Raw genomic sequence first — 25,968 nt, forward strand, 5'->3', positions numbered from 1 at the left:
ATTTAGAGAACATTTAAAGAGATTCAAAAGGTAGCACCTGGAGTAACAAAATTTGATTAAGGATGCTCAACATGGATTCTGACAGGGGAGGTCATGCATAATTATTTATGTTGGAAGTTCTTTAAAGAGCTTTTTATGATATATGAGCAAAAGCCTATTGATACTATTATTGTCTTAAAAATTAGTCTAATGTTCATACCAGGGTTTAATATCAGATAAAAAATATGAAAGCAGATATTTAAAAAATATAAAATTTGATAATGTAGTTTATTTTCAAGAGGCTATGGATAGCCAATTGTCTTCTATTTATTTAGGGTTATAAAATTGGATTATTTCAGAATATTATAAGTAACTACTTGGTGGTCAGAAATTTTTTTTGAACAAAATCATAAGAAGAAAAGGATGTAGATTTCCTTGGCTGAAATAAAAACAAGTGAGAATATTCAGTCTAAATGTTTATTTACTTTACAGATGGTAGTTAAGAGCAGTTCTTAACATTATGCTTTAACTCCCCTAATCAGTTAAGACATAAGCACGATATTAAATCCGAAAAGGTAAAATTTATTTTTGTTCATTTATTAAAATTGCCTTATGGTTTTTTCTCTTTACATTTTACATTTTAATACATTTTAATTACTAAGAACATATAACAATAATGGTTAACCTGAAAGGTTTATTAAATTAGTTTTCATACATACCATTAAAGTATCTTTGTTGAACTTTAATTTCTGGACATTATAGTCACAGAATTTTATGAAGTAGTCTAATCAAGCAACTCAGAACACTGTAACTTAGAGAAGTTAACTGCCATATCCAAAATGGAGCAACTGGAATAGCTAGGACTAGAACCCATTTTCTGACTTGAAGAATAATATATCTTTATATGTGAAACTGCCACAAATATACTTTTTCTCACATTTTAATTCCTATGTGTCCTCACCTAAAAAGGAATTAACATAACCATTAAAAAAAATATGAGGATTCTGTTTACGGTTATAATAGAAAAGCTAGTATCATACTAGCTATCCCATTTTAAACAACTGAAAACTGCACAAAATATATGAGACAGCTATTTTTAAACCTTAGGCAATGGGAAGCACCAGACTGTCATGCCTGAGAGAAGAGGAAATGTTGAAGTGAGTCTTAACCATTTACCTCATCTTTATACTTGGAGGCAATTTTTGGACTGTGGTGTAGGGAGAGAGAATCCAAGAAAAGCACAGTGATCTCCACAAGCTGAAAAGGAAGACATCAAAGTTTTGGGAGGCCGAAATGGCTGGAATTTATCATGAAATGCCATAAATGAGGGAGATATTTAGAGAATAATTCCCAAATTTTGCCTAGGGTTCCCCCTGTACCTTTGGCTAAATACTAAGTTGCTGATGCACACGGTGAACTCCACACGGCCTGGAACAGACAAGTACCAGAGAAAGAGCAACTGATGGAGATGTAAAAAGGAAACAACTATGGGAGAATGCACAGGCCAGGGAGACATTTCTGTTTTGACCAGTTGGAGGGGAGGAATTTTATTGAACATGTAGGGGATTCGTGAAGAGACCAGAAAAGGTAATCATGGATCCAAGAGGCTCAATGAAAGCTCAGGAAATGCAAAAGAATTAGAATGCCAAATTTGGAAGTCTTGCACTATCTGATTTCAACATTTATTATAAAGCTAAAATAATCAAGACAGAATGGTATTGCCATAAGGATACATATAAAGTGGAATGAAAGCAAGTAGAAAGTTCAGAAATAGACTCACACCTATACTGACACATTAATCTTGATAATTCAATGAGGAAAAAACAGTCTTTTTTGATAAATATTTCTGAAATTAGGTATCTGCATGATAAGAAATTACCCCAGTACCTACCTCATCACAAAACTTAATTTAAAATTAACCATCGATCTATTCATTAGAAAAATAAAGCTGTAATAATTCTCAGAGGAGACATTTTTTACAACCTGAGGTAGGCAAAGATTTCTTAGATAGGGCTAAAAAGTATGCACTAAAATGAAAGAAAACAAAAAATATTAAATCCACTTTATCCAAAATTTTAAATCTTCTGCCCTTCAAAAGACAGCATTAATAAAATGAAAAATCTAGCCACAGAACTGGGAGAAAATGTTCAGAAAACACACATCTGACAAACAATTTGCATTCAGAACATATAAAGATCTCTGGCAACTCTATAGTATGAGAACAAACAGCTCAATAAAAAGGTCAAAAGATTTGAACACTACTAATAAAGACCAAGAAATAAACCACAGTGCACAAAAAGATGCTCACATTACATACCATCAGAGAAATGCAAATTAAATCCATGAGTTACCACTACATGCATATTAGAAAGGCTAAGATTAAAAAGACTGACAATACTAAGAGTTGACGAAAATCTGGAGTAACTGGAAATCTCACAGTTGGCTGATGAGAATTCAGCCACTTTAAGCTACTTAATAAGTACAAAAAGTAAGTAATAGGCAAATTTAACCCAATCTCCTGGCATCTTCAGATTAAAATAATGGTCATGATCTTTATTAAAAGTCATTATGAAATGTTAATCTTAACAGATAGTCATACCAAGTATATTTTATGTCAATTCATTGAAAATTTGTAATGTATTTGACAAACTTTCAATCAGCAAAAATAAAAGTATAAAACAGATTCCCTTTCTCAAAATATTTATGATAAATTGTAGTTCTCTTCTACTGAACAAGTACAATTAATTTCCAAAAGAAAAATATTTTTAGTAATCCAGTGAATTAATTTCATAATTATCCATTCATTTTCACAGTATTTGGTATGTTAAATTTCTTCTAAAATTCTTCTTTGGGTTCTTATTTAAATAGTTTGCTTCTAGAGGGCAGACAGCAGAAGCAAGAGGAACTACAATCCTGCAGCCTGTGGAACAAAAACCACATTCACAGAAACATAGACAAGATAAAAAGGCAGAGGGCTATGTACCAGATGATGGAACAACATAAAACCCAAAAAACAACTAAATGAAGTGGAGATAGGCAACCTTCCAGAAAAAGAATTCAGAATAATGATAGTGAAGATGATCCAGGACCTCAGAAAAGGAATGGAGGCAAAGATTGAGAAGATGCAAGAAATTTTAACAAAGACCTAGAAGAATTAAAGAACAAACAAAAAGAGATGAACACTACAATACCTGAAATGAAAACTAAACCAGTAGGAATCAATAGCAGCATAAATGAGGCAGAAGAACAGATAAGTGACCTGGAAGACAGAATGGTGGAATTCACTGCTGCGGAAAAGAATAAAGAAAAAAGAATGAAAAGAAATGAAGACAGCCTAAGAGACCTCTGGGACAACATTAAATGCAACAACATTCGCATTATAGGGGTCCCAGAAGGAGAAGAGAGAGAGAAAGGACCAGAGAAAATATTTGAAGAGATTATAGTCGAAAACTTCCCTAACATGGGAAAGGAAGTAGTTAATCAAGACCAGGAAGTACAGAGAGCCCCATACAGGATAAACCCAAGGAGAACCACACCAAGATGCATAGTAATCAAATTGGCAAAAGTTAAAGACAAAGAAAAATTATTAAAAGCAGCAAGGGAAAAATGACAAATAATATACAAGGGAACTCCCGTAAGGTTAACAGCTGATTTCTCAGCAGAAACTCTGCAAGCCAGAAGGGAGTGGCATGATATACTTAAAGTGATGAAAGGGAAGAACCTACAACCAAGATTACTCTACCGCACAAGGATCTCATTCAGATTCGATGGATAAATCAAAAGCTTTACAGACAAGCAAAAGCTAGGAGAATTCAGCACCACCAAACCAGCTCTACAACAAATGCTAAAGGAACTTCTCTAAGTGGGAAACACAAGAGAAGAAAAGGACCTACAAAAACAAACCCAAAACAATTAAGAAAATGGTCATAGGAACATACATATTGATAATTACCTTAAACATGAATAGATTAAATGCTCCAACCAAAAAACAAAGGCTTGTTGAATGGATACAAAAACAAGACCCATATATATGCTGTCTACAAGAGACCCACTTCAGAACTAGGGACACACACAGACTGAAAAGATATTCCATGCAAATGGAAATCAAAAGAAAGCTGGAGTAGCAATACTCATATCAGATAAAATAGACTTTAAAATAAAGAATGTTCCAAGAGACAAGGAAGGACACTACATAATGATCAAGGGATCAATCCAAGAAGAAGATATAACAATTATAAATATATATGCACCCAACATAGGAGCACCTCAATACATAAGACAACTGCTAACAGCTATAAAAGAGGAAATCGACAGTAACACAATAATCGTGGGGGATTTTAACACCTCACTTACACCAATGGACAGATCATCCAAAATGAAAACTAATAAGGAAACAGAAGCTTTAAGTGACACAATAGACCAGATAGATTTAATTGATATTTATAGGACATTCCATCCAAAAACAGCAGATTACACTTTCTTCTCAAGTGCACATGGAACATTCTCCAGGATAGATCACATCTTGGGTCACAAATCAAGCCTCAGTAAATTTAAGAAAATTGATATCATATCAAGCATCTTTTCAGACCACAAAGCTATGAGATTAGAAATGAATTACACGGAAAAAAACTTAAAAAACACAAACACATGGAGGCTAAACAATACGTTACTAAATAACCAAGAGATCACTGAAGAAATCAAAGAGGAAATCAAAAAATACCTAGACACAAATGACAATGAAAACACGATGATCCTAAACCTATGGGATGCAGCAAAAGCAGTTCTAAGAGGGAAGTTTATAGCTACACAAGCCTACCTCAAGAAACAAGAAAAATCTCAAATAAACAATCTAACCTTACACCTAAAGGAACTAGAGAAAGAAAAACAAACAAAACCCAAAGTTAGCAGAAGGAGAGAAATCATAAAGATCAGAGCAGAAATAAATGAAATAGAAACAAAACAATAACAAAGATCAATAAAACTAAAATCTGGTTCTTTAAGAAGATAAACAAAGCTGATAAAATTTAGCCAGACTCATCAAGAAAAAAAGGGAGAGGACTCAAATTAATAAAATTAGAAATGAAAAAGGAGAAGTTACAACAGACATCACAGAAATAGAAAGCATTCTAGGAGACTACTACAAGCAAGCAATGCTATGCCAATAAAATGGGCAACCTGGAAGAAATGGGCAAATTCTTAGAAAGGTATAACCTTCCAAGACTGAAGCAGGAAGAAATAGAAAATATGAGCAGACCAATCACAAGTAATGAAATTGAAACGGTGATTAAAAATCTTCCAACAAACAATAGTCCAGGACCACATGGCTTCACATGTGAATTCTATAAAACATTTAGAGAAGAGCTAACACTCATCCTTCTCAAACTTTTCCAAAAAATGGCAAGGAAGGAAACTCCCAAAGTCATTCTACGAGGCCACCATCACCCTGATATCTAAACCAGACAAAGATACTGCAAAAAGAGAAAATTACAGACCAATATCACTGATGAATATAGATGCAAAAATCCTCAACAGAATACTAGCAAACAGAATCCAACAACACATTAAAAGGATCATACACCATGATCAAGTGGGATTTATCCCAGGGATGCAAGGTTCCTTCAATATACACAAATCAAACAATGTGATACACCATATTAACAAATTGAAGAATAAAAATCATATGATCATCTCAATAGATGCAGAAAAAGCTTTTGACAAAATTCAACAGCCATTTATGATAAAAACTCTCTATAAAGTGGGCATAGAGGGAACCTACCTCAAAATAATAAAGGCCATATATGACAAACCCACAGCAAACATCATTCTCAATGGTGAAAAACTGAAAGCATTTCCTCTAAGATCAGGAGCAAGACAAGGATGTCCACTCTCGCCACTATTATTCAACATAGTTTTGGAAGTCCTAGCCATGGCAATCAGAGAAGAAAAAGAAACAAAAGGAATACAAAGTGGAAAAGAAGAAGTAAAACTGTCACTGTTTGCAGATGATGATACTATACATAGAGAATCCTAAAGATGCCACCAGGAAACTACTAGAGCTAATCAATGAATTTTGTAAAGTTGCAGGATACAAAATTAATGCACAGAAATCTCTTGCATTCCTATATACTAATGATGAAAAATCTGAAAGTGAAATTAAGGAAACACTCCCATTTACCATTGCAACAAAAAGAATAAAATACCTAGGAATAAACCTACCTAGGGAGAGAAAAGACCCATATGCAAGAAACTGTAAGATACTGATGAAAGAAATTAAAGATGATACCAACAGATGGAGAGATATACCGTGTTCTTGGATTGGAAGAATCAATATTGTGAAAATGACTATACTACCCAAAGCAATCTATAGATTCAATGCAATCCCTATCAAATTACCAATGGCATTTTTTACGGAACTAGAACAAATCATCTTAAAATTTGTATAGAGACACAAAAGACCTCGAGTAGCCAAAGCATTCTTTGGCTAAAACATAGGAAGAACATTCTTTGAGAGAAATCACAGCAAGATCTTTTTTGATCCACCTCCTGGAGTAATGGAAATAAAAATAAAAATAAACAAATGGACCTAATAAAACTTAAAAACTTTTGCACAGCAAAGGAAACCATAAACAGGATGAAAGACAACCCTCAGATTGGTAGAAAATATTTGCAAGTGAATCAACAGACAAAGGATTAATCTCCAAAATATATAAACAGCTCATGCAGCTCAATATTAAAAAAACAAACAACCCAATCCAAAAATGGGCAAGAGACCTAAATAGACATTTCTCCAAAGAAGACATACAGATGGCCTAGAAGCACATGAAAAGCTGCTCAACATCACTAATTATTAGAGAAATGCAAGTCAAAACTACAATGAGGTATCACCTCACACCAGTTAGAATGGGCATCATCAGAAAATCTACAAACAACAAATGCTGGAGAGGGTGTGGAGAAAAGGGAACCCTCTTGCACTGTTGGTGGGAATGTAAATTGATACATCCACTATGGAGAACAGTATGGAGGTTTCTTAAAAAACTAAAAAGAGAATTACCATATGACACAGCAATCCCACTACTGGCATATACCCAGAGAAAACCATAATTCAAAAAGACACATGCACCCCAATATTCATTGCAGCACTGTTTACAATAGCCAGTTCATGGAAGCAACCTAAATGCTCATCGACAGACGAATGAATAAAGAAGATGTGGTACATATGTACAATGGAATATTACTCAGCCATAAAAAGGAAGGAAATTGGGTCATTTGCTGAGACATGGATGGATCTAGAGACTGTCATACAGAGTGAAGTAAGTCAGAAAGAGAAAAGCAAGTATCGTATATTAACGCATGTATGTGGAACCTAGGAAAATGGTACAGATGAACCGGTTTGCAGGGAAGAAGTTGAGACATAGATGTAGAGAACAATCATATGGACACCAAGGGGGGAAAGTCGTGGGGGGTGGGGATGGTGGTGTGATGAATTGGGAGATTGAAATTGACAGGTATACACTGATGTGTATAAAATTGATGACTAATAAGAACCTGCTGTATAAAAAAATAAATAAAATTAAATTAAAAAAATTTTAAAAAATAAATAATTTGCTTCTTAGGTTTATATAATGAATACTCTTGTAATCTACTTGCCATACTAATAATACTGAGTTAGCTGAAACAATGTTTCTCATTGGTTTGGATGACTTTAGCTGCAAGTAATAGAGAATACTGTTTCAAACAGATTTAAGCAAAAAAGAAGCAGGAAATCCAGAGGTAGGACAGCTTCAAGCATCGTAGGACAGGAGTCCGGTTATGTTCTCTATAATTTTCTGGATTTTGTGCTGTTTCATATGTTGGTAACAGGATGGCTGCTGCACAGTCTGGTACAAATTTGTCTAGAGGTAGAAAAGGACCGTCTCTTCCCTATGACTGAAGCAGCCTTTCCTAGAAGTCCCTTCTAGTAATACATTGGCCAAAACTAGATTATGTCCACCCCCAAATCATTCACTTACAAGGGGCATGGGATCACCATAATTGAGTTACACCAATCAAGATAAGTGTAGCCTTCCTTGAGCCAAAAGGAGAAAGCGTAAACCCTTAATTAAAATCAGGACAGCAAGGATGAGGAAGAGAGTGGATATTGGGTAGGCAACTGAGAGTATTGCTTCCAATGTGAAGAGGTTTTCTTAATTTGTTTCCTAAGCAGAGTAGAGGTGTAACCGAAAGTTGCGCCTGGCTGCTTGCCGCTCAAAAGCCAATAAAGACTCAAGGTTGGTGGAAAGGAAAGTTTGCTTTATTTTGGATGCTGGCAAGCGAGGGTGGGGGGAGGGTGGACCACTGTCCAAAGGCTGACTCCCCACCCCCGCCCCTCCACTGACAACCAGTAACCAAGAAATTTTATAGAAGGAGGGAGGGGGCTACATGCAGAAACAGCACAGTCATCTCTGACAGTCATCTTGAAACTGGTCATGCGGTGGTCTGACCAGTGTCATCTTAATTGTTTTAAGTACAATCTTCAGTTCCAGGGTCAGTTTGTTCCCATTTCCTTGAGGCTTATTCCCGGAATTGTGGCAGCTTATGTCATGGCTACAGTCTGATCATCATGTAGTTAACTCCTTCCACCTGATGGGGGGTTTCAATATCTACAAGATAGCTCCCAGAGTATGGCTCAGGATATTATCTAGAGCCCTTGAGAAGGAACTAAAGGTCCTTGGCTCTGTTTAATGACTAAACTATTATTATTTAGTCCTGTTGGACTGTTTTCTTTTGTTTCTGCATTTTCTCACTTTTCTGATTAAGCTTATTTTTTGGCTAAAGTTTTTTTCACAGGCAAAAGGCAGGTGGAAGCCATGGTTGAATGGGGGTGGCAGGGAAGGACCACCGTTTCACAGGGTCAGTGCTCTAGTACTAAAAAGAATTAGTTTTATTTGAAATATTTTTTTTCTGGAATTACACACACTTGAGTTATAGCATAATTTTATCACATCTGTCAGAAATTTTATTTGCTACTTATATCAGACTCTTAACAATATAAAATTTATGATGAAATGAATTTAAATTAGACATATTAACTTTCACTCATTCATTAATTCGTGGTAGTTTTATGACTATTAACTTCTGCCAAGCACCTGGATATAAGGATGTGAAAAATGAGCCATGGTCCGGTTCTCAAGGAGCTTTAAGTCTAGTGGTGGGAAAGGGCTTTTGTAAAATGGTCAAATTATTGAATATGGAGTAGGTGACATAAGGAGGTCTTCTGAGAAGAGATAAACAGGATTTATTTGGGTACACAAGGAGGATACTGAAGATGGTAACCTTTTTAAGCAGAGAGCACAGCATATGAAAGGATTCCATGGCAGAGTGAACAGGATGAATCCCATGAATTGAAAGGTCAGTATATGAGGGAGAGAGTAGCCTCGTAGGAAAGGTTACAGATTTTTACCTTTTTTCCTCCAAAGAGCAGTAAGAAGTCATATAGGGGCTTTTAGTTAGGAGTGGAAGAGAGGGTACCAGATTCGTGTTTTTGAATAGTTTACTTTGGCCCTCAGTGGAAAACAGATTGGGTGGGCCAGGTAGATGCAGGGAGACTATTAGCTAAGTATTGCCGGAGTCCTAGTGACAGATGATAATAGCCTGGACCTAGGGAGTGGAAATGGATAAAGTGGGTGGACTTCTAAGATTTTTAGAAGATAAAACTGACAGGCCCTGATAATAGCTTGGATATATAGGGTAAGGGGCAGTGAGATGTTAAGGGTATCAGGGATGATTTTGCAGTTTCTGGTTTGCATATCTAGATAGAGGAGGTATCTTTTCCTAAGGCAAAGAATGCTGGAAGAAGACGAGGCTTGAAGGGGAAGAGCTAGGATTCAGTCTCGGATATGTTGATTTTGAGGGATCTTAGATCTGTTTAAGTGGAGAAACTGAATAGGTATTATTTGGTCTGAGGCTCAGAGGATTCCAGGGATAGACATACCAGTTTGGAAGTTGTCAGTGTGTAGATGAAAAATGAGACATTGGGGCATAGATTAGAATACCTTAAGAGAGAATTTAGAGTGAGGCAGGAAGAGGGCTAGAACCATCTTCAAGAACTCTAGTGAATAAATAGAGGATGATGAGCCTATGAAGACAAAAAAAAAGGAGAAAAATTAGTGGACTATCATATTTCAGAATTCAGGAATAAAAGAGGTTTAAAGAAAGAGGAAGTGCTCAAATGCTATTCAAAGATCAAAATTAATGAGCATTAAGATAATGTCCTTTGGATTTGTCAATGTGGTAGTCATTGGTAATCATTTTTTTTTTACATCTTTATTGGAGTATAATTGTTTACAATGGTCTGTTAGTTTCTGCTTTATAACAAAGTGAATCAGTTATACATATACATATGTTCCCATATCTCTTCCCTCTTGCGTCTCCCTCCCTTCCACCCTCCCTATCCCACCCCTCTAGGTGGTCACAAAGCACCGAGCTGATCTCTCTGTGCTATGCGGCTGCTTCCCACTAGCTATGTATTTTACGTTTGGTAGTGTACATATGTCCATGCCTCTCTCTCACTTTGTCCCAGCTTACACTTCCCCCTCCCCATATCCTCAAGTCCATTCTCTAATAGGTCTGTGTCTTTATTCCTGTCTTACCCCTAGGTTCTTCGTGACATTTTGTTTCCTTAAATTCCATATATATGTGTTAGCATACGGTATTTGTCTTTCTCTTTCTGACTTACGTCACTCTGTATGACAGACTCTAGGTCCATCCACCTCATTACAAATAGCTCAATTTCGTTTCTTTTTATGGCTGAGTAATATTCCATTGTATATATGTGCCACATCTTCTTTATTCATTCATCCGATGATGGACACTTAGGCTGTTTCCATCTCCTGGCTATTGTAAATAGAGCTGCAATGAACATTTTGGTACATGACTCTTTTTGAATTATGGTTTTCTCAGGGTATATGCCCAGTAGTGGGATTGCTGGGTCATATGGTAGTCCTATTTGTAGTTTTTTAAGGAACCTCCATACTGTTCTCCATAGTGGCTGTACCAATTCACATTCCCACCAGCAGTGCAAGAGTGTTCTCTTTTCTCCACACCCTCTCGAGCATTTATTGTTTCTAGATTTTTTGATGATGGCCATTCAGACTGGTGTGAGATGATACCTCATTGTAGTTTTGATTTGCATTTCTCTAATGATTAATGATGTTGAGCATTCTTTCATGTGTTTGTTGGCAGTCTGTATATCTTCTTTGGAGAAATGGCTATTTAGGTCTTCTGCCCATTTTTGGATTGGGTTGTTTGTTTTTTTGTTACTGAGCTGCATGAGCTGCTTGTAAATTTTGGAGATGAATCCTTTGTCAGTTGCTTCATTTGCAAATATTTTCTCCCATTTTGAGGGTTGTCTTTTGGTTTTGTTTATGGTTTCCTTTGCTGTGCAAAAGCTGTGCAGTTTCATTAGGTCCCATTTGTTTATTTTTGTTTTTATTTCCATTTCTCTAGGAGGTGGGTCAAAAAGGATCTTGCTGTGATTTATGTAATAGAGTGTTCTGCCTATGTTTTCCTCTAAGAGTTTGATAGTTTCTGGCCTTACATTTAGGTCTTTAATCCATCTTGAACTTATCTTTGTGTATGGTGTTAGGGAGTGATCTAATCTCATACTTTTACATGTTGCTGTCCAGTTTTCCCAGCACCACTTATTGAAGAGGCTGTCCTTTCTCCACTGGACATTCCTGCCTCCTTTATCAAAGATAACGTGACCATATGCACATGGGTTTATCTCTGGGCTTTCTATCCTGTTCCATTAATCTATATTTCTGTTTTTGTGCCAGTACCATACTGTCTTGATTACTGTAGCTTTGTAGTATAGTCTGAAGTCAGGGAGCCTGATTCCTCCAGCTCCGTTTTTTGTTCTCAAGATTGCTTTGGCTATTCGGGGTCTTTTGTGTTTCCATACAAATTGTGAAATTTTTTGTTCTAGTTCTGTGAAAAATGCCAGTGGTAGTTTGATAGGGATTGCATTGAATCTGTAGGTTGCTTTGGGTAGTAGAGTCATTTTCACAATGTTGATTCTTCCAATCCAAGAACATGGTATATCTCTCCATCTATTTGTATCATCTTTAATTTCTTTCATCAGTTTCTTATACTTTTCTGCATACAGGTCTTTTGTCTCCTTAGGTAGGTTTATTCCTAGATATTTTATTCTTTTTGTTGCAATGGTAAATGGGAGTGTTTTCTTGATTTCACTTTCATATTTTTCATCATTAGTGTATAGGAATGCCAGAGATTTCTGTGCATTAATTTTGTATCCTGCTACTTTACCAAATTCATTGATTAGCTCTAGTAGTTTTCTGGTAGCATCTTTAGCATTCTCTATGTATAGTATCATGTCATCTGCAAACAGTGACAGCTTTACTTCTTCTTTTCCGACTTGGATTCCTTTTATTTCCTTTTCTTCTCTGATTGCTGTGGCTAAAACTTCCAAAACAATGTTAAATAACAGTGGTGAGAGTGGGCAGCCTTGTTTTGCTCCTGATCTTAGTGAAAATGCTTTCAGTTTTTCACTATTGAGGACAATGTTGGCTGTGGGTTTGTCCTACAGGGCCTTTATTACGTTGAGGAAAGTTCCCTCTATGCCCACTTTCTGGAGGCTTTTATCATTAATGGGTGTTGAATTTGTCGAAAGCCTTCTCTGCATCTATTGAGATGACCATATGGTTTTTCTCCTTCAATTTGTTAATATGGTGTATCACATTGTTTGATATTTGTATATTGAAGAATCCTTGCATTCCTGGAATAAACCCCACTTGATCATGTTGTATGATCCTTTTAATGTGCTGTTGGATTCTGTTTGCTAGTATTTTGTTGAGGATTTTTGCATCTATGTTCATCAGTGATATTGGCCTGTAGTTTTCTTTCTTTGTGACCTCCTTGTCTGGTTTTGGTATCAGGGTGATGGTGGCCTCGTAGAATGAGTTGGGAGTGTTCCTGCCTCTGCTGTATTTTGGAAGAGTTTGAGAAGGATAGGTGTTAGCTCTTCTCTAAATGTTTGATCGAATTCGCCTGCGAAGCCGTTTGGTCCTGGGCTTTTGTTTGTTGGAAGATTTACAATCACAGTTTCAATTTCAGTGCTTGTGATTCGTCTGTTCATATTTTCTATTTCTTCCTGATTCAGTCTTGGCAGGTTGTGCATTTCTAAGAATTTGTCCATTTCTTCCAGGTTGTCCATTTTATTGGCAGAGAGTTGCTTGTAGTAATCTCTCATGATCTTTTTTATTTCTGCAGTGTCAGTTGTTACTTCTTTTTCATTTCTAATTCTATTGATTTGAGTCTTCTCCTGTTTTTTCTTTATGAGTCTGGCTAATGGTTTATCAATTTTGTTTATCTTCTCAAAGAACCACCTTTTAGTTTTATTGATCTTTGCTATCATTTCCTTCATTTCTTTTTCATTTATTTCTGATCTGATCTTTAAGATTTCTCTCCTTCTGCTAACTTTGGGGTTTTTTTGTTCTTCTTTCTCTAATTGCTTTAGGTGCAAGGTTAGGTTGTTTATTCAAGATGTTTCCTGTTTCTTAAGATAGGATTGTATTGCTATAAACTTCCCTCTTAGAACTGCTTTTGCTGCATCCCATAGGTTTTGGGTCATCGTGTCTCCATTGTCATCTGTTTCTAGGTATTTTTTGATTTCCTCTTTGATTTCTTCAGTGATCACTTCGTTATTAAGTAGTGTATTGTCTAGCCTCCATGTGTTTGTATTTTTTACAGATCTTTTCCTGTAATTGGTATCTAGTCTCATAGCGTTGTGGTCAGAAAGGTACTTGATACAATTTCAATTTTCTTAAATTTACCATGGCTTGATTTGTGACCCAAGATATGATCTATCCTGGAGAATGTTCCATGAGCACTTGAGAAGAATGTGTATTCTGTTGTTTTTGGATGGAGTGTCTTATAAATATCAATTAAGTCCATCTTGTTTAATGTATCATTTAAAACTTGTGTTTCCTTATTTATTTTCATTTTGTATGATCTGTCCATTGGTGAAAGTGGGGTGTTAAAGTCCCCTACTATGAATGTGTTACTGTTGATTTCCCCTTTTATGGCTGTTAGCATTTGCCTTATGTATTGAGGTGCTCTTATGTTAGGTGCATAAATATTTACAATTGTTATATCTTCTTCTTGGATCGATCTCTTGATCATTATGTAGTGTCCTTCTTTGTCTCTTCTAATATTCTTTATTTTAAAGTTAATTTTGCCTGATATGAGAATTGCTACTCCAGCTTTCTTTTGATTTCCATTTGCATGGAATATCTATTTCCATCCCTTCACTTTCAGTCTGTATGTGTCTCTAGGTGTGAAGTGGGTCTCTTGTAGACAGCATATATATGGGTCTTGTTTTTGTATCCATTCAGCCAGTCTGTGTCTTTTGGTGGGAGCAATTAGTCCATTTACATTTAAGGTAATTATCGATATGTATATTCCTATTCCCATTTTAATTGTTTTGGGTTTGTTATTATAGGTCTTTTCCTTCTCTTGTGTTTCTTGCCTAGAGAAGATCCTTTAGCATTTGTTGTAAAGCTGGTTTGATGGTGCTGAACTCTCTCAGCTTTTGCTTGTCTGTAAAGGTTTTAATTTCTCCATCAAATCTGAATGAGATCCTTGCTGGGTAGAGTAATCTTGGTGGTAGGTTTTTCTCCTTCATCACTTTAAATATGTCCTGCCACTCCCTTCTGGCTTGCAGAGTTTCTGCTAAAAGATCAGCTGTTAACCTTATGGGGATTCCCTTGTGTGTTATTTGTTGTTCTTCCCTTGCTGCTTTTAATATGTTTTCTTTGTATTTAATTTTTGACAGTTTGATTAATATGTGTCTTGGCGTGTTCCTCCTTGGATTTCCTGTATGGGACTCTCTGTGCTTCCTGGACTTGATTAACTATTTACTTTCCCATATTAGGGAAGTTTTCAACTATAATCTCTTCAAATATTTTCTGAGTCCCTTTCTTTTTCTCTTCTTCTTCTGGAACCCCTATAATTCGAATGTTGGTGCGTTTAATGTTGTCCCAGAGGTCTCTGAGACTGTCCTCAGTTCTTTTCATTCTTTTTTCTTTATTCTGCTCTGCAGTAGTTCTTTCCACTATTTTATCTTCCAGATTATTTATCCATTCTTCTGCCTCAGTTATTCTGCTATTGATCCCTTCTAGAGTATTTTTAATTTCATATATTGTGTTGTTCATCGTTGCTTGTTTCATCTTTAGTTCTTCTAGGTCCTTGTTAAATGTTTCTTGCATTTTCTCTATTCTATTTCCAAGATTTTGGATCATCTTTACTTTCATTATTCTGAATTCTTTTTCAGGTAGACTGCCTATTTCCTCTTCATTTGTTTGGTCTGGTGGGTTTCTATCTTGCTCCTTCATCTGCTGTGTGTTTTTCTGTCTTCTCATTTTGCTTATCTTACTGTGTTTGGGGTCTCCTTTTTGCAGGCTGCAGGTTCGTTGTTCCTGTTGTTTTTGTTGTCTGTCCCCAGTGGCTAAAGTTGGTTCAGTGGGTTGTGTAAGCTTCCTGGTGGAGGGGACTAGTGCCTGTGTTCTGGTGGATGAGGCTGGATCTTGTCTTTCTGGTGGGCAGGTCCACGTCTGGTGGTGTGTTTTGGGGTATCTGTGGACTTATGATTTTAGGCAGCCTCTCTGCTAATGGGTGGGATTGTGTTCCTGTCTTGCTATTTGTTTGGCATAGGGTGTCCAGCACTGTAGCTTGCTGGTCGTTGAGTTAAGCTGGTGTTGGTGTTGAAATGGAGATCTCTGGGAGATTTTTGCCGTTTGATATTACGTGGAGCTGGGAGGTCTCTTGTGGACCAGTGTCCTGAAGTTGGCTCTCCCACCTCAGAGGCACAGCAGTGACTCCTGGCTGCAGCACCAAGAGCCTTTCATCCACATGGCTCAGAATAAAAGGGAGAAAAAGTAGAAAGAAAGAAAGAGGATAAAAGAAAATAAAGTAAGGTAAAATAAAATAAATCTATTAAAATAAAAAAATTATTATTAAGAAAAAAATGTTTTTAAAAAGTAAAAAAACCCCAAAAATCCAAAAAAAAACGGACGGATAGAACCCTAGGACAAATGGTGAAAGCAAAGCTATACAGACAAAATCTCACACAGAAGCATACACATACACACTCACAAAAAGAGGAAAAGGGGAAAAAATAATAAATCTTGCTCTCAAAGTTCACCTCCTCAGTTTGGGATGAGTCTTTGTCTATTCAGGTATTCCACAGATGCAGGGTACATCAAGTTGATTGTGGAACTTTAATCCGCTGCTTCTGAGGCTGCTGGGAGAGATTTCCCTTTTCTTTGTTCGCACAGCTCCCGGGGTTCAGCTTTGGATTTGGCCCCGCCTCTGCGTGTAGGTCGCGGGAGGGCGTCTGTTCTTTGCTCAGACAGGATGGGGTTAAAGGAGCCGCTGATTCGGAGGCTCAGGTTCACTCAGGCCGCGGGGGGGAGGGAGGGGCACGGAATGCAGGGCGAGCCTAAGGCGGCAGAGGATGATGTGACGTTGCACCAGCGTGAGGTGCGCCGTGCGTGCTCCCGGGGAAGCTGTTCCTGGATCCCGGGACCCTGGCCGTGGCGGGCTCCACAGGCTTCCCCGGAAGGGAGGTGTGGAGAGCCACCTGTGCTCGCACACAGGCTTCTTGGTGGCGGCAGCAGCAGCCTTAGCGTCTCATGCCTGTGTCTGGGGTCCGCGCTTTTAGCCGCGGCTCGCGCCCGTCTCTGGAGCTCCTTTAAGCAGCGCTCTTAATCCCCTCTCCTCATGCACCAGGAAACAAAGAGGGAAGAAAAAGTCTCTTGCCTCTTCGGCAGTTCCAGACTCTTCCCCGGACTCCCTCCCGGCTAGCCGTGGCGCACTAGTCCCTTCAGACTGTGTTCATGCCGCCTGTCCTCTCCCTGCGCTGAGACCGAAGCCCGAGCCTCAGCTCCCAGCCCCGCCCGCCCCGGCGGGTGAGCAGACAAGCCTCTCGGACTGGTGAGTGCTGGTCAGCACCGATCCTCTGTACGGGAATCTCTCTGCTTTGCCCTCCGCACCCCTGTGGCTGTGCTCTCCTCCGCGGCCCCGAAGCTCCCCTCCTCCACCACCCGCAGTCTCCGTCCGGGAAGGGGCTTCTAGTGTGTGGAAACGTTTCGTCCTTCACGGCTCCCTCCCACTGGTGCAGGTGTCGTCCGTATTCTTTTGTCTCTGTTTATTCTTTTTTCTTTTGCCCTACCCAGGTACGTGAGGAGTTTCTTGCCTTTTGGGAGGTCTGAGTTCTTCTACCAGTGTTCAGTAGGTGTTCTGTAGGAGCTGTTCCACGTGTAGATGTATTTCTGATGTATCTGTGGGGAGGAAGGTGGTCTCCGCGTCTTACTCTTCCGCCATCTTCCCCCTCTCCAATCTTTTTTGTTGTTGTTAGATTCTGTTTTTTCCATTGGTAATCTTTGTGAGAATTATTTCAGTCAAATGATACCGAAAGCCAGACTGGAGTGGCCTGAGAATGAGTGGGAAGAAGGGAAATGGAAACAGAGAAATGATAAAGATATTTAGCTGTGCATCAGAATAGTTAGAGGGAGATGTAAGTATGGGAGGATTTAATTTTTAAGATAGGAAAGACTTGATCATGTGTGTCAGTGGGAAAAATCTAGTTGGGAAGGAGTAGTTAAATATACAAGAAATGATGGGTAAATATCATGGCTTAAAACCTGACAGCAAACATAACTGAAAGCATAGGTGTAGTATTGGCCTTAGATAGGAGCAGGAACTCCTGTAATACAACTAGAGGGTAAAGGAGAGGATGGGTGTAGAAGTAGGTAGGCTTGTAGCTTTGGTAGCAGGAAGATGAAGCTTCAGTTTTCTCTCTCATGTAGGTCATTCCATCTGCTGACAACAAGAAGGGAAGTAGGGGGCTTCCCTGGTGGCGCAGTGGTTGAGAGTCCGCCTGCCGATGCAGGGGACACGGGTTCGTGCTCTGGTCCAGGAAGATCCCACATGCCGCGGAGCGGCTAGGCCCGTGAGCCATGGCCGCTGAGCCTGTGCGTCCGGAGCCTGTGCTCCGCAACGGGAGAGGCCACAACAGTGAGAGGCCCGCGTACCGCAAAAAAAAAAAAAAAAAAAAAAAAAAAAAAGAAGGGAAGTAGGGGAGGGGAGGCTGGGTGGAGAAAAACACAGCAGAGATAGTTTGAAATATTTATTGTGGCAAGGAAAGGAGATATTTGACCAAAGATATGAAATAGAAGTGACTGGGCAGTATTGAGGGACCATGGAGGTTGGTGACTGTGAGTAATAGTGATAAGGATGTGTTCATTTGTGTGACTTTCTCCAGGAGCACCAGGCTTCTTGGTGTGCACACAGAGAGTAAACAGTAAGGGTCACCCAGGGTTAGGACTTGTGGCGAAGGTTATCCATGAATGAGGAAGAATGAGTAGACTGAGGAGAGATGGTGCACTTGAAGGTCAGGATGCTCAGGGGGCCAGGGTTTGTTAGTTTTGTTTGTTCGATAAGAGGGTTGGGGAGAAATTATCTTGAGATAACATTGTAAGTAACACCATTTCCCAAATTTGAGATTGTGTGATATGAGAGACTAAATTCCCAGCGCTTGAGAGGGGTCTGAGCAAATGAGTGAACTCAGGGGAAAGCTCGTTTTCTTTTAGAAGAGTTTAAGGGTCTAGTCGATTTTGTTGATTGGTGTGGGGGCGGGAGAGTGCACCATGCAAAGGTTTTAGAAATGGATGAAGAAGTTGAGGATAATATATAAAGAACAAGAAAATATAGAACCTTAAGTGAATGATGATGCAGTAGACTGAGAGTAGGAATACTTTTTCTGTAAAGGGGCAGACAGTAAATATTCTTCATCTTACAGACCATAAAGTCTCTGTTGCAACCACTCAACTCTGTTGCATAGCATAAAAGCAGCCATAGAAAATGTATAAATGAACAGTGTGACTGTTTTCCAAGAAAACTTTATTTATGGACATTGAAATATGAATTTCATATACTGTAAAAGTGTGACAAAATATTATTCTTCTTTTGATCATTTTTTTAACAATTAAAAACATACAAACCATTCTTAGCCCACAAGCCATACAGAAACTGGCTGTGGCCAGAATTTGGCCCATGGTGTGTGTAGTTTGCTGACCCCTGCTTTAGAGGATCCTTTGAAGAGATTGTGTAGGGAGGTCTAAATCTGGGCTTACATTTCTGGGCTTGACTCATAAAAATATGTTAAAAGATATCAAGGTTCTCCGTGTTTGAGGAAGATGATGTTGTTTGATCTGGTGGCTTGTAGACTCAGCTCACTTGGCCTGGGGTTATGTTGCACTAAGCATACTCTCTCACCTGGACGTTTGGGTAGTGCTAAACCAAACTCAGAGGCTGCAGACTGTGGAACCACGCCACCTCTATGGTGGCCATTCCGGAAGCTGCAAACTGCACCAGATGTGTGTGGGCGTGGAGGTGACTCCCACAACTATAAACAAATGAACTCAGCTAAAAAGAGTTTGCGGAAAATCTCTTCCCAGGTGCTCGTCAAGAGGAGTCTTGTTGTATAGCATGATGGTTTTTAGATTTCAGTGTCAGAAGAGTTCTCTACAACCTAAGCTATAAGAAATTAACAACAACAACAACAAAAGAAATATTTTAACAAGCTTAACGGGTACAGATTAGTGGAAATGGTATTTTAATTAACCTTAATATTATAGCAAGTTGGCACTGTTGAATATTTTTCAATTGTGAATTTTAAGAATGACCTTACAAGTAGAGGCTTCATTTCAGGGCTTTTGACAGAAATTTATATTGATACTAATTCATAGCACTGATAATTTACTGTGAGAAAACGATTACTGAAGGTTGGCATTGCTTAAACACTGCAAGGATCTTTCATCCTGAAAGTAGGAGAGAATGACAGTGTTGGTGATGCATTATTAATTTCTAATATATCTGATTTTCTAATGCCAGTTTTTAAACTCATTTGACTCTTAAAACTTGGCTTGCACAAACATTTTTACTGATGTTTTAGCAATGAAAAGCAGAACCTTTGAGTTGAAAAGCCAAGTGATTTTACTTGGCTAATTCTTTTAAGACTCAAAGGCAGCAATATTTCAGATAATTTTAAAAATCAGAAATTTTAGTTGAAGTAAACGGGACTGTCTTTAAATAGCTCATATTTTATTTAGTTTAACTGGTAAATTATAACTCTGGAGGATGTTTAGGTAATTGAAGCTTCACTAGTAACTAGGGGATATAATTTGTACTAAAGGGATTCGTTGCACTTTTAAATAATAGATTTGTAATCTTAAGAAATTGAGAGCTAAACATACAAAATGGAAAGATGAAGAAAGTGGTGATCCTGAGGAGGGGGTTGCATCTCTTTAGGGTCTATGGGACCAACTGTAGATTCTTAGTAATATTCAGAGGTGGTTGGCTAAGGAAGAATGCATACTGAGTTAACTCCTTTGAGTATTTTTGTCATTGGTGATGGTAAAAGATAATCTTTGGGCACAGAGTCACATGGAAGAAAGTGATGAATAGAAGAATTTTTCTAGTCAGAGACTGTGTTAATTACTAAAAATGTGTAGATCCCCTGCCAGTGTCAGTCTGTATGTTCCACTATCCTTTCTGTCTCAAGTCACAGACCAAACTGCAGTTTCTTCTCCTAATACCTCCTCTCTTATATTTTGAATATTGTTTTCTGAGCATCTTTAATAAAAGTTTGAGTCCATTAGATGGGAGACCTAGGTTAACTTGTGTGTAGTAGTCATTAAAGAAATTAACCCAAGAGGTTAGGAGGGAAGGCAGGAAGAATAAGGTTTAGAGAGTTGCCAGAGTTATTACCTTATTTGTTTGAGTAGCAAGGACCAGTACCAGCCATGGGCAAGCTGGCTAGAGAGAGGTAGGAACAGTAATATCAGAGGGCCGTTCTAAGTTAGGGAGCACTGTGTCTGACTTATGAGGACACATGACATTGGTCCTCCTGCACTGACATACTTCAAGTAGGCAGATTGGAGGTCAGTGGATTTGCTCCACGACAGTGCTTACAGTCACTTATGAAGTACATTGCAAGTACCTTGTTTTTTAACTAGGTAAAGCTAGTTAAGGCTACTGTGAATATTTCCCTCCTAAATTAGACGGTTCAAGATTATTCCTATAACTTTATCTTTTTTTTTTTTTTTTTTGTCAATACGCGGGCCTCTCGCTGTTGTGGCCTCTCCCGTTGCGGAGCACCGGCTCCGGACGCGCAGGCTCAGTGGCCATGGCTCACGGGCCCAGCCACTCCGTGGCATGTGGGATCTTTCCGGACCGGGGTATGAACCCGTGTCCCCTGTACCGGCAGGCGGACTCCCAACCACTGCACCAGCAGGGAAGCCCCTATAACTTTATCTTTAATCACGAATAGTCTTCTTGGTTTTGAGAAAAACAGCAGCAATACATACTTTCTAAAAATTGCCCAAAGCTCTGGATTGCAGCTAGAGTACAAGAAACACACACAATCCTGTAAATGCCCTTGGGAGTATGTGGCATGTGGGAAAATTATTGGTCATGTTCAAGGGTGGAATAAAGGCTGCGAACCTCTGATATAATCCAGTAAAGGTCAATTTGTCAGATTAAATTAATCAGTTAAATATTTGCCTTTTAAATGCAACATATCACTTGATATAGCAATTAGGATGATAAACCAACTGAGTCACAACGTTTGGAAGTTGTTCTCCAGACTGAAAGGAAAGTACAGTTTTGCCTCCACATATACATGAAGCTGTTTAAATATGTCTGTTGTCACAAAGAAAACGGGTTGATTGGGCTAGAGCTAGGATTACAGGCTCCAGTTTTAAAATAGGGATAAAAGTGAGCAGAAATGGAGGCAGGGTGATATCAGTAATCAGAAAAATTTTTAAACTATATAATCATATAATGAACATTGTCCTTCAGCAGTTCTTGGTTATGTAAAAGCAATATATTACAGCTATGAACAGTAAGAATGGAAGACAAAGTACGTTCAGTTTGGATTTGGAATATATTATGGACTTTTAAATGAAAGTGGCAAGTTTCATGTTTTGGGAGTCACTTCCAAAAGCCTGATAACAGCCTGCCCTCAGGTTCCTGATACTTCCCAACTCCTCTCTGTTACTTTAATTTTTCTCATCTTGTGAGTAGAACTTTCTCTCCAACTGATGCATGTTTAAGTCTTCCCTGATGTTAGAAAGATGACTGTTACACGTTTATAAGGGCTATATCAAGAACGGGTTGAGAATGAAATAGTGCCATTTGCAGAGATGGACCTAGAGACTGTCATACAGAATGAAGTCAGAGAAAAACAAATATATAATATCTCTTATATGTGGAATCTAGAAAAATGGTAGAGATGAACTTATTTGCAAAGCAGAAATAGAGTCACAGATGTAGAGAACAAACTTATGGTTACCAAGCGGGGAAGGGAGGAGTGGGATGAATTGGGAGATTGGGACTGACATATATATACTACTGTGTATAAAATAGGTAATTAATGAGAACCTACTGTATAGCACAGGGAACTCTGCTTAGTGCTCTGTGGTGACCTAAATGGGAAGAAAATCCCAAAAAGAGTGAATATGCATGTGTGTATGAATGATTCACTTTGCTGTATAGCAAGAAACCAATACAACATTGTAAAGCAACTATACTCCAATCAAACTAATTTAAAAAAAGAACAGGTTGAGAAATTGAAATATTAAGAGAAGGGCTTTAGCATATTAGAAACCATTAAAAGTGAAGCTCTTCAAACTCAGGCTCATGCAAAACCTTGAAATGTGGTTTATTAATTCCAATTTTTAGCATCCAAAGAACATAAGTTTTCAAGGTGAACTGTGATCAGACTGTGATATTTATAGGTTATTTTCAGATACTTGGAAAGACTTTAAAAGTTAAGGAAAGTACCTTAAAACCTAATCTAAAACATAATATCCTCCCCATTGTAAAATAAATGAAAAATATAGAAAATAGCAGGAATAATATAAAAATCTCCCAGAGTTGTACCATTTATTAAATAATGTATAACTGCTTTTTAATATTCCTTATATCTCCTTTCTCTTTTTATTAATATTTTTGTGTGTGCTCGAAGTACAATTGCAATCTAACCATTTTAACTGCCTTTTTCCATTTCATATATTAGAAACATTTGATAAATCATCAAATTTTATTTTATAATATAATTTTAAATACCCATATAGTAGAGAAAGGACTTTAAATGTGTATTCAATTTCATTAGAGCTAACTGTGATAAATTATTTATAAGGTATTTTTTTTCTGTGTAGGTTTTAGATATTTGCACAATGAAAATGAACCTAAATTCACCAGCCAGATATCTTTATGATTTATATGGCAGGAAAATTAAAGATATTTCAAAAGGTAAGTGGCAAAGATTTTGTAAACTATGTGATACTATTTCAAAAGGCATTTACATAATTTTCTTTTTACTTTATACATTTAAAAGGAAAAGATATAAAAACCAGTTTAATTATGTCATTCTTATATGAAGGGAAATCATGAAAGAGTATTAAGGTTTGGGGAATCTTTTATTTCATCATGTTTTAGTCCATTTGGGCTACTATAACAAAAACACCATAGATCAAGTGGCTTAAACATTAAGCATTTATTTCTCACAGTTACGGAGGCTGAGAAGTACAAGATCAAGGCACTGGTAGATTCTTTGTCTGTTGGGGGCCCTTTTCTGATTGATAGATGGCTGTCTTCTCACTGTGTCCTTAGATAGTGGAAGGAACAAGGGCACTCTCTGAGGTCTTTTATATAAGGACACTAATTCCATTCATGAGGGCTCCACCCTCTTGACCTAATCCCTTCCAAATACTATCCCTTTAGGGATTAGATTTCAACATATGAATTTTTGGGGGTCACAAACAGTCATCTAAGCACAACACAAGCTTAGATTTTTTAAAAAATGATGGGTATTTTAACCTTAGCAAGCCATAACTTAATAAACAAAAGTAATTGTTATATTTTCATATTTACAATTTCCATGGTATACAGCTTTCAAAAGAGAAAGACAAGAAATTATGCTACTTTGTGCTCAGAGTTTTTTTAATGTTTTGGTTAACTTCTAGAGGTTTTTCAAAAGTCATGAAATGTGCTTTAAAACAATTTTATTGTATGTCTTTTTCAAAATAAGAGACCTCCCTCTATATTTCTAAAGGCACTGACTTGCCAGTCTTTGAAAGCAAAAATACATGATTTCACATCATTAAATTACTGTCAGTAGTAATTACTACTATTACTTTACTTTTTACTATTTAAAAAATTTACTTTTTATTTCTTTAGTAGTAATTAATATTACTTTAATAGTGCCACAATTAACACTATTAAATGTGCTACTGTATGGTCCTATCACTTCATTTAAACCTTAACTTCATATACCTGAAGAGGGCCAAAATCTTAAGTAGCATACTTAACTGCAAGGCTAGATACAGACAACTGTAAGTGATTTGGGGATATAGCTCTACTGGATACTCCCATTTGTTTCCAATATTCTTGCTTGTATTGTATAAAAGCAAACTTTCCTGGCTTTATCATCCTTAATTAATCCTATTGAGTGACCACTGATATTTTGATACTTACTGTTTATAACGCTTAAAATTTTTTTTACTAAGTATCATATATGTGTGTGTGTATTTAGAAACCAAATCTATTTTTCTTTATTTTTAATGTTTGTATTAGATATGAGCATTATTTTTCATTTTATTAGGAGTTTTCATCTGAAGATTTTAAAGCACTTGTAGACACTTACGCATTATCTAGAAGCATTAGTTATTTACCTCTAAGACATAAGTAACACAGAGAATCCTTCCTCATGGTCTTTTATGGGGGAGTGGGGAGATTAACATTATTAAGTTGATTTCTTACTTCTTACATTTTTGTCCCCTCCCCCATCACATAGGCTTAAATTTTCTGTATGATAAACAATATTATATAATCGCTCTTAAACTTGCATTAATAAAATAAATAAATAATGCATTTTCTTAAGACCCTGTCTAGCTTTGAATGATTTCCATCTCACCTGGAATTAAAAAATTATATTTGACTAAATTGCTAGAGTTGAAACTCTAAGGAACCCTGGTTAAGATGAAAGATTAAATTTAGAAAGTTGATTTTTTTTTCCCTTCCCAAATGTGGTATAATAGAATTACTTATCAAAACAGAAAAGTTCTGACTCTGAGGTGTGAGACTTCATGGATGCCAGAGGCATTCAGATTCATGCCTCATGCTTCACGTTTCCCAGAAGTGTGCTATTATCGCATTTTAATGCATGCCTTGCCCTGTGTTTTTGCATACTTATAGAAGCTTATGCCAGCTGAAATTAGCCTATGCAACTACTAACATGGGGAAGCATAACAAGCTCACTGGACTTAAAATACTTAAAGAAGCTAATCCTGTTGGAGGAACTTCCAGTGTGCAGCACCCTAGTCACTTAACATTAGGTTTCTGCATTTCTTTTTTCTTTGTTTGTTAGTATAATTTTGTGCATCAAATGATTGAGATCCCTAAACTTTTATGTCTGATAGTCTTCTGAACTTTAACTTGGGAAAGGTCGAGTATTATATGAAAGTTATCTTTTACTTTAAATAAATGCTAACATTCTGATTTGATATATGACTTCTTTTTGATTACTTGCTCTGTATCAGATCAGAAAAAGTCATTTAATAATGTTTAATATTAATATCACAGCAATTATCTATTATTTTTAAGCACAAATTAGAAGCGTAATTGTACCAAGAACTAAAAGTAACAGATGTACAAAATAGAAGATTTTCTCCTATCTGTTGCTTCTTTTTTGGGATTAGATATACTTTCAATTGTTCCTCCTGTGCTGTGAGAAATGAGTACATTTGACATGACATTAAACCACTTTTTTTACTTTATCAAGTCTAGTAAAACCTTTTAAAACCTGTAGGATTTACAAGTCACTTGTGTTTTTAAATTTCTAAACCATAGAAGATTTTAACAAAGAAA

General features: G+C 37.3%; 1 protein-coding gene across 1 annotated transcript in view; it reads left to right on the top strand.

Moving 5' to 3' along the window:
- LOC101285395 (doublecortin domain-containing protein 1) overlaps window positions 1-25,605 on the top strand; it is a 95,130-nt gene extending 69,525 nt beyond the window's left edge. The window contains exons 8-9 of the mRNA XM_004263954.3: window positions 23,259-23,352; window positions 25,158-25,605. Of these exons, the coding sequence (XP_004264002.1) occupies window positions 23,259-23,352; window positions 25,158-25,168 (105 nt within the window). The 3' untranslated portion in view covers window positions 25,169-25,605. The remainder of the gene's footprint in view (window positions 1-23,258; window positions 23,353-25,157) is intronic.
- The last annotated feature ends 363 nt before the right edge of the window (window positions 25,606-25,968 follow it).

The sequence above is a fragment of the Orcinus orca genome, chromosome 8 (genome assembly GCF_937001465.1).
Source record: "Orcinus orca chromosome 8, mOrcOrc1.1, whole genome shotgun sequence".
Lineage (NCBI taxonomy): Eukaryota > Metazoa > Chordata > Mammalia > Artiodactyla > Delphinidae > Orcinus > Orcinus orca.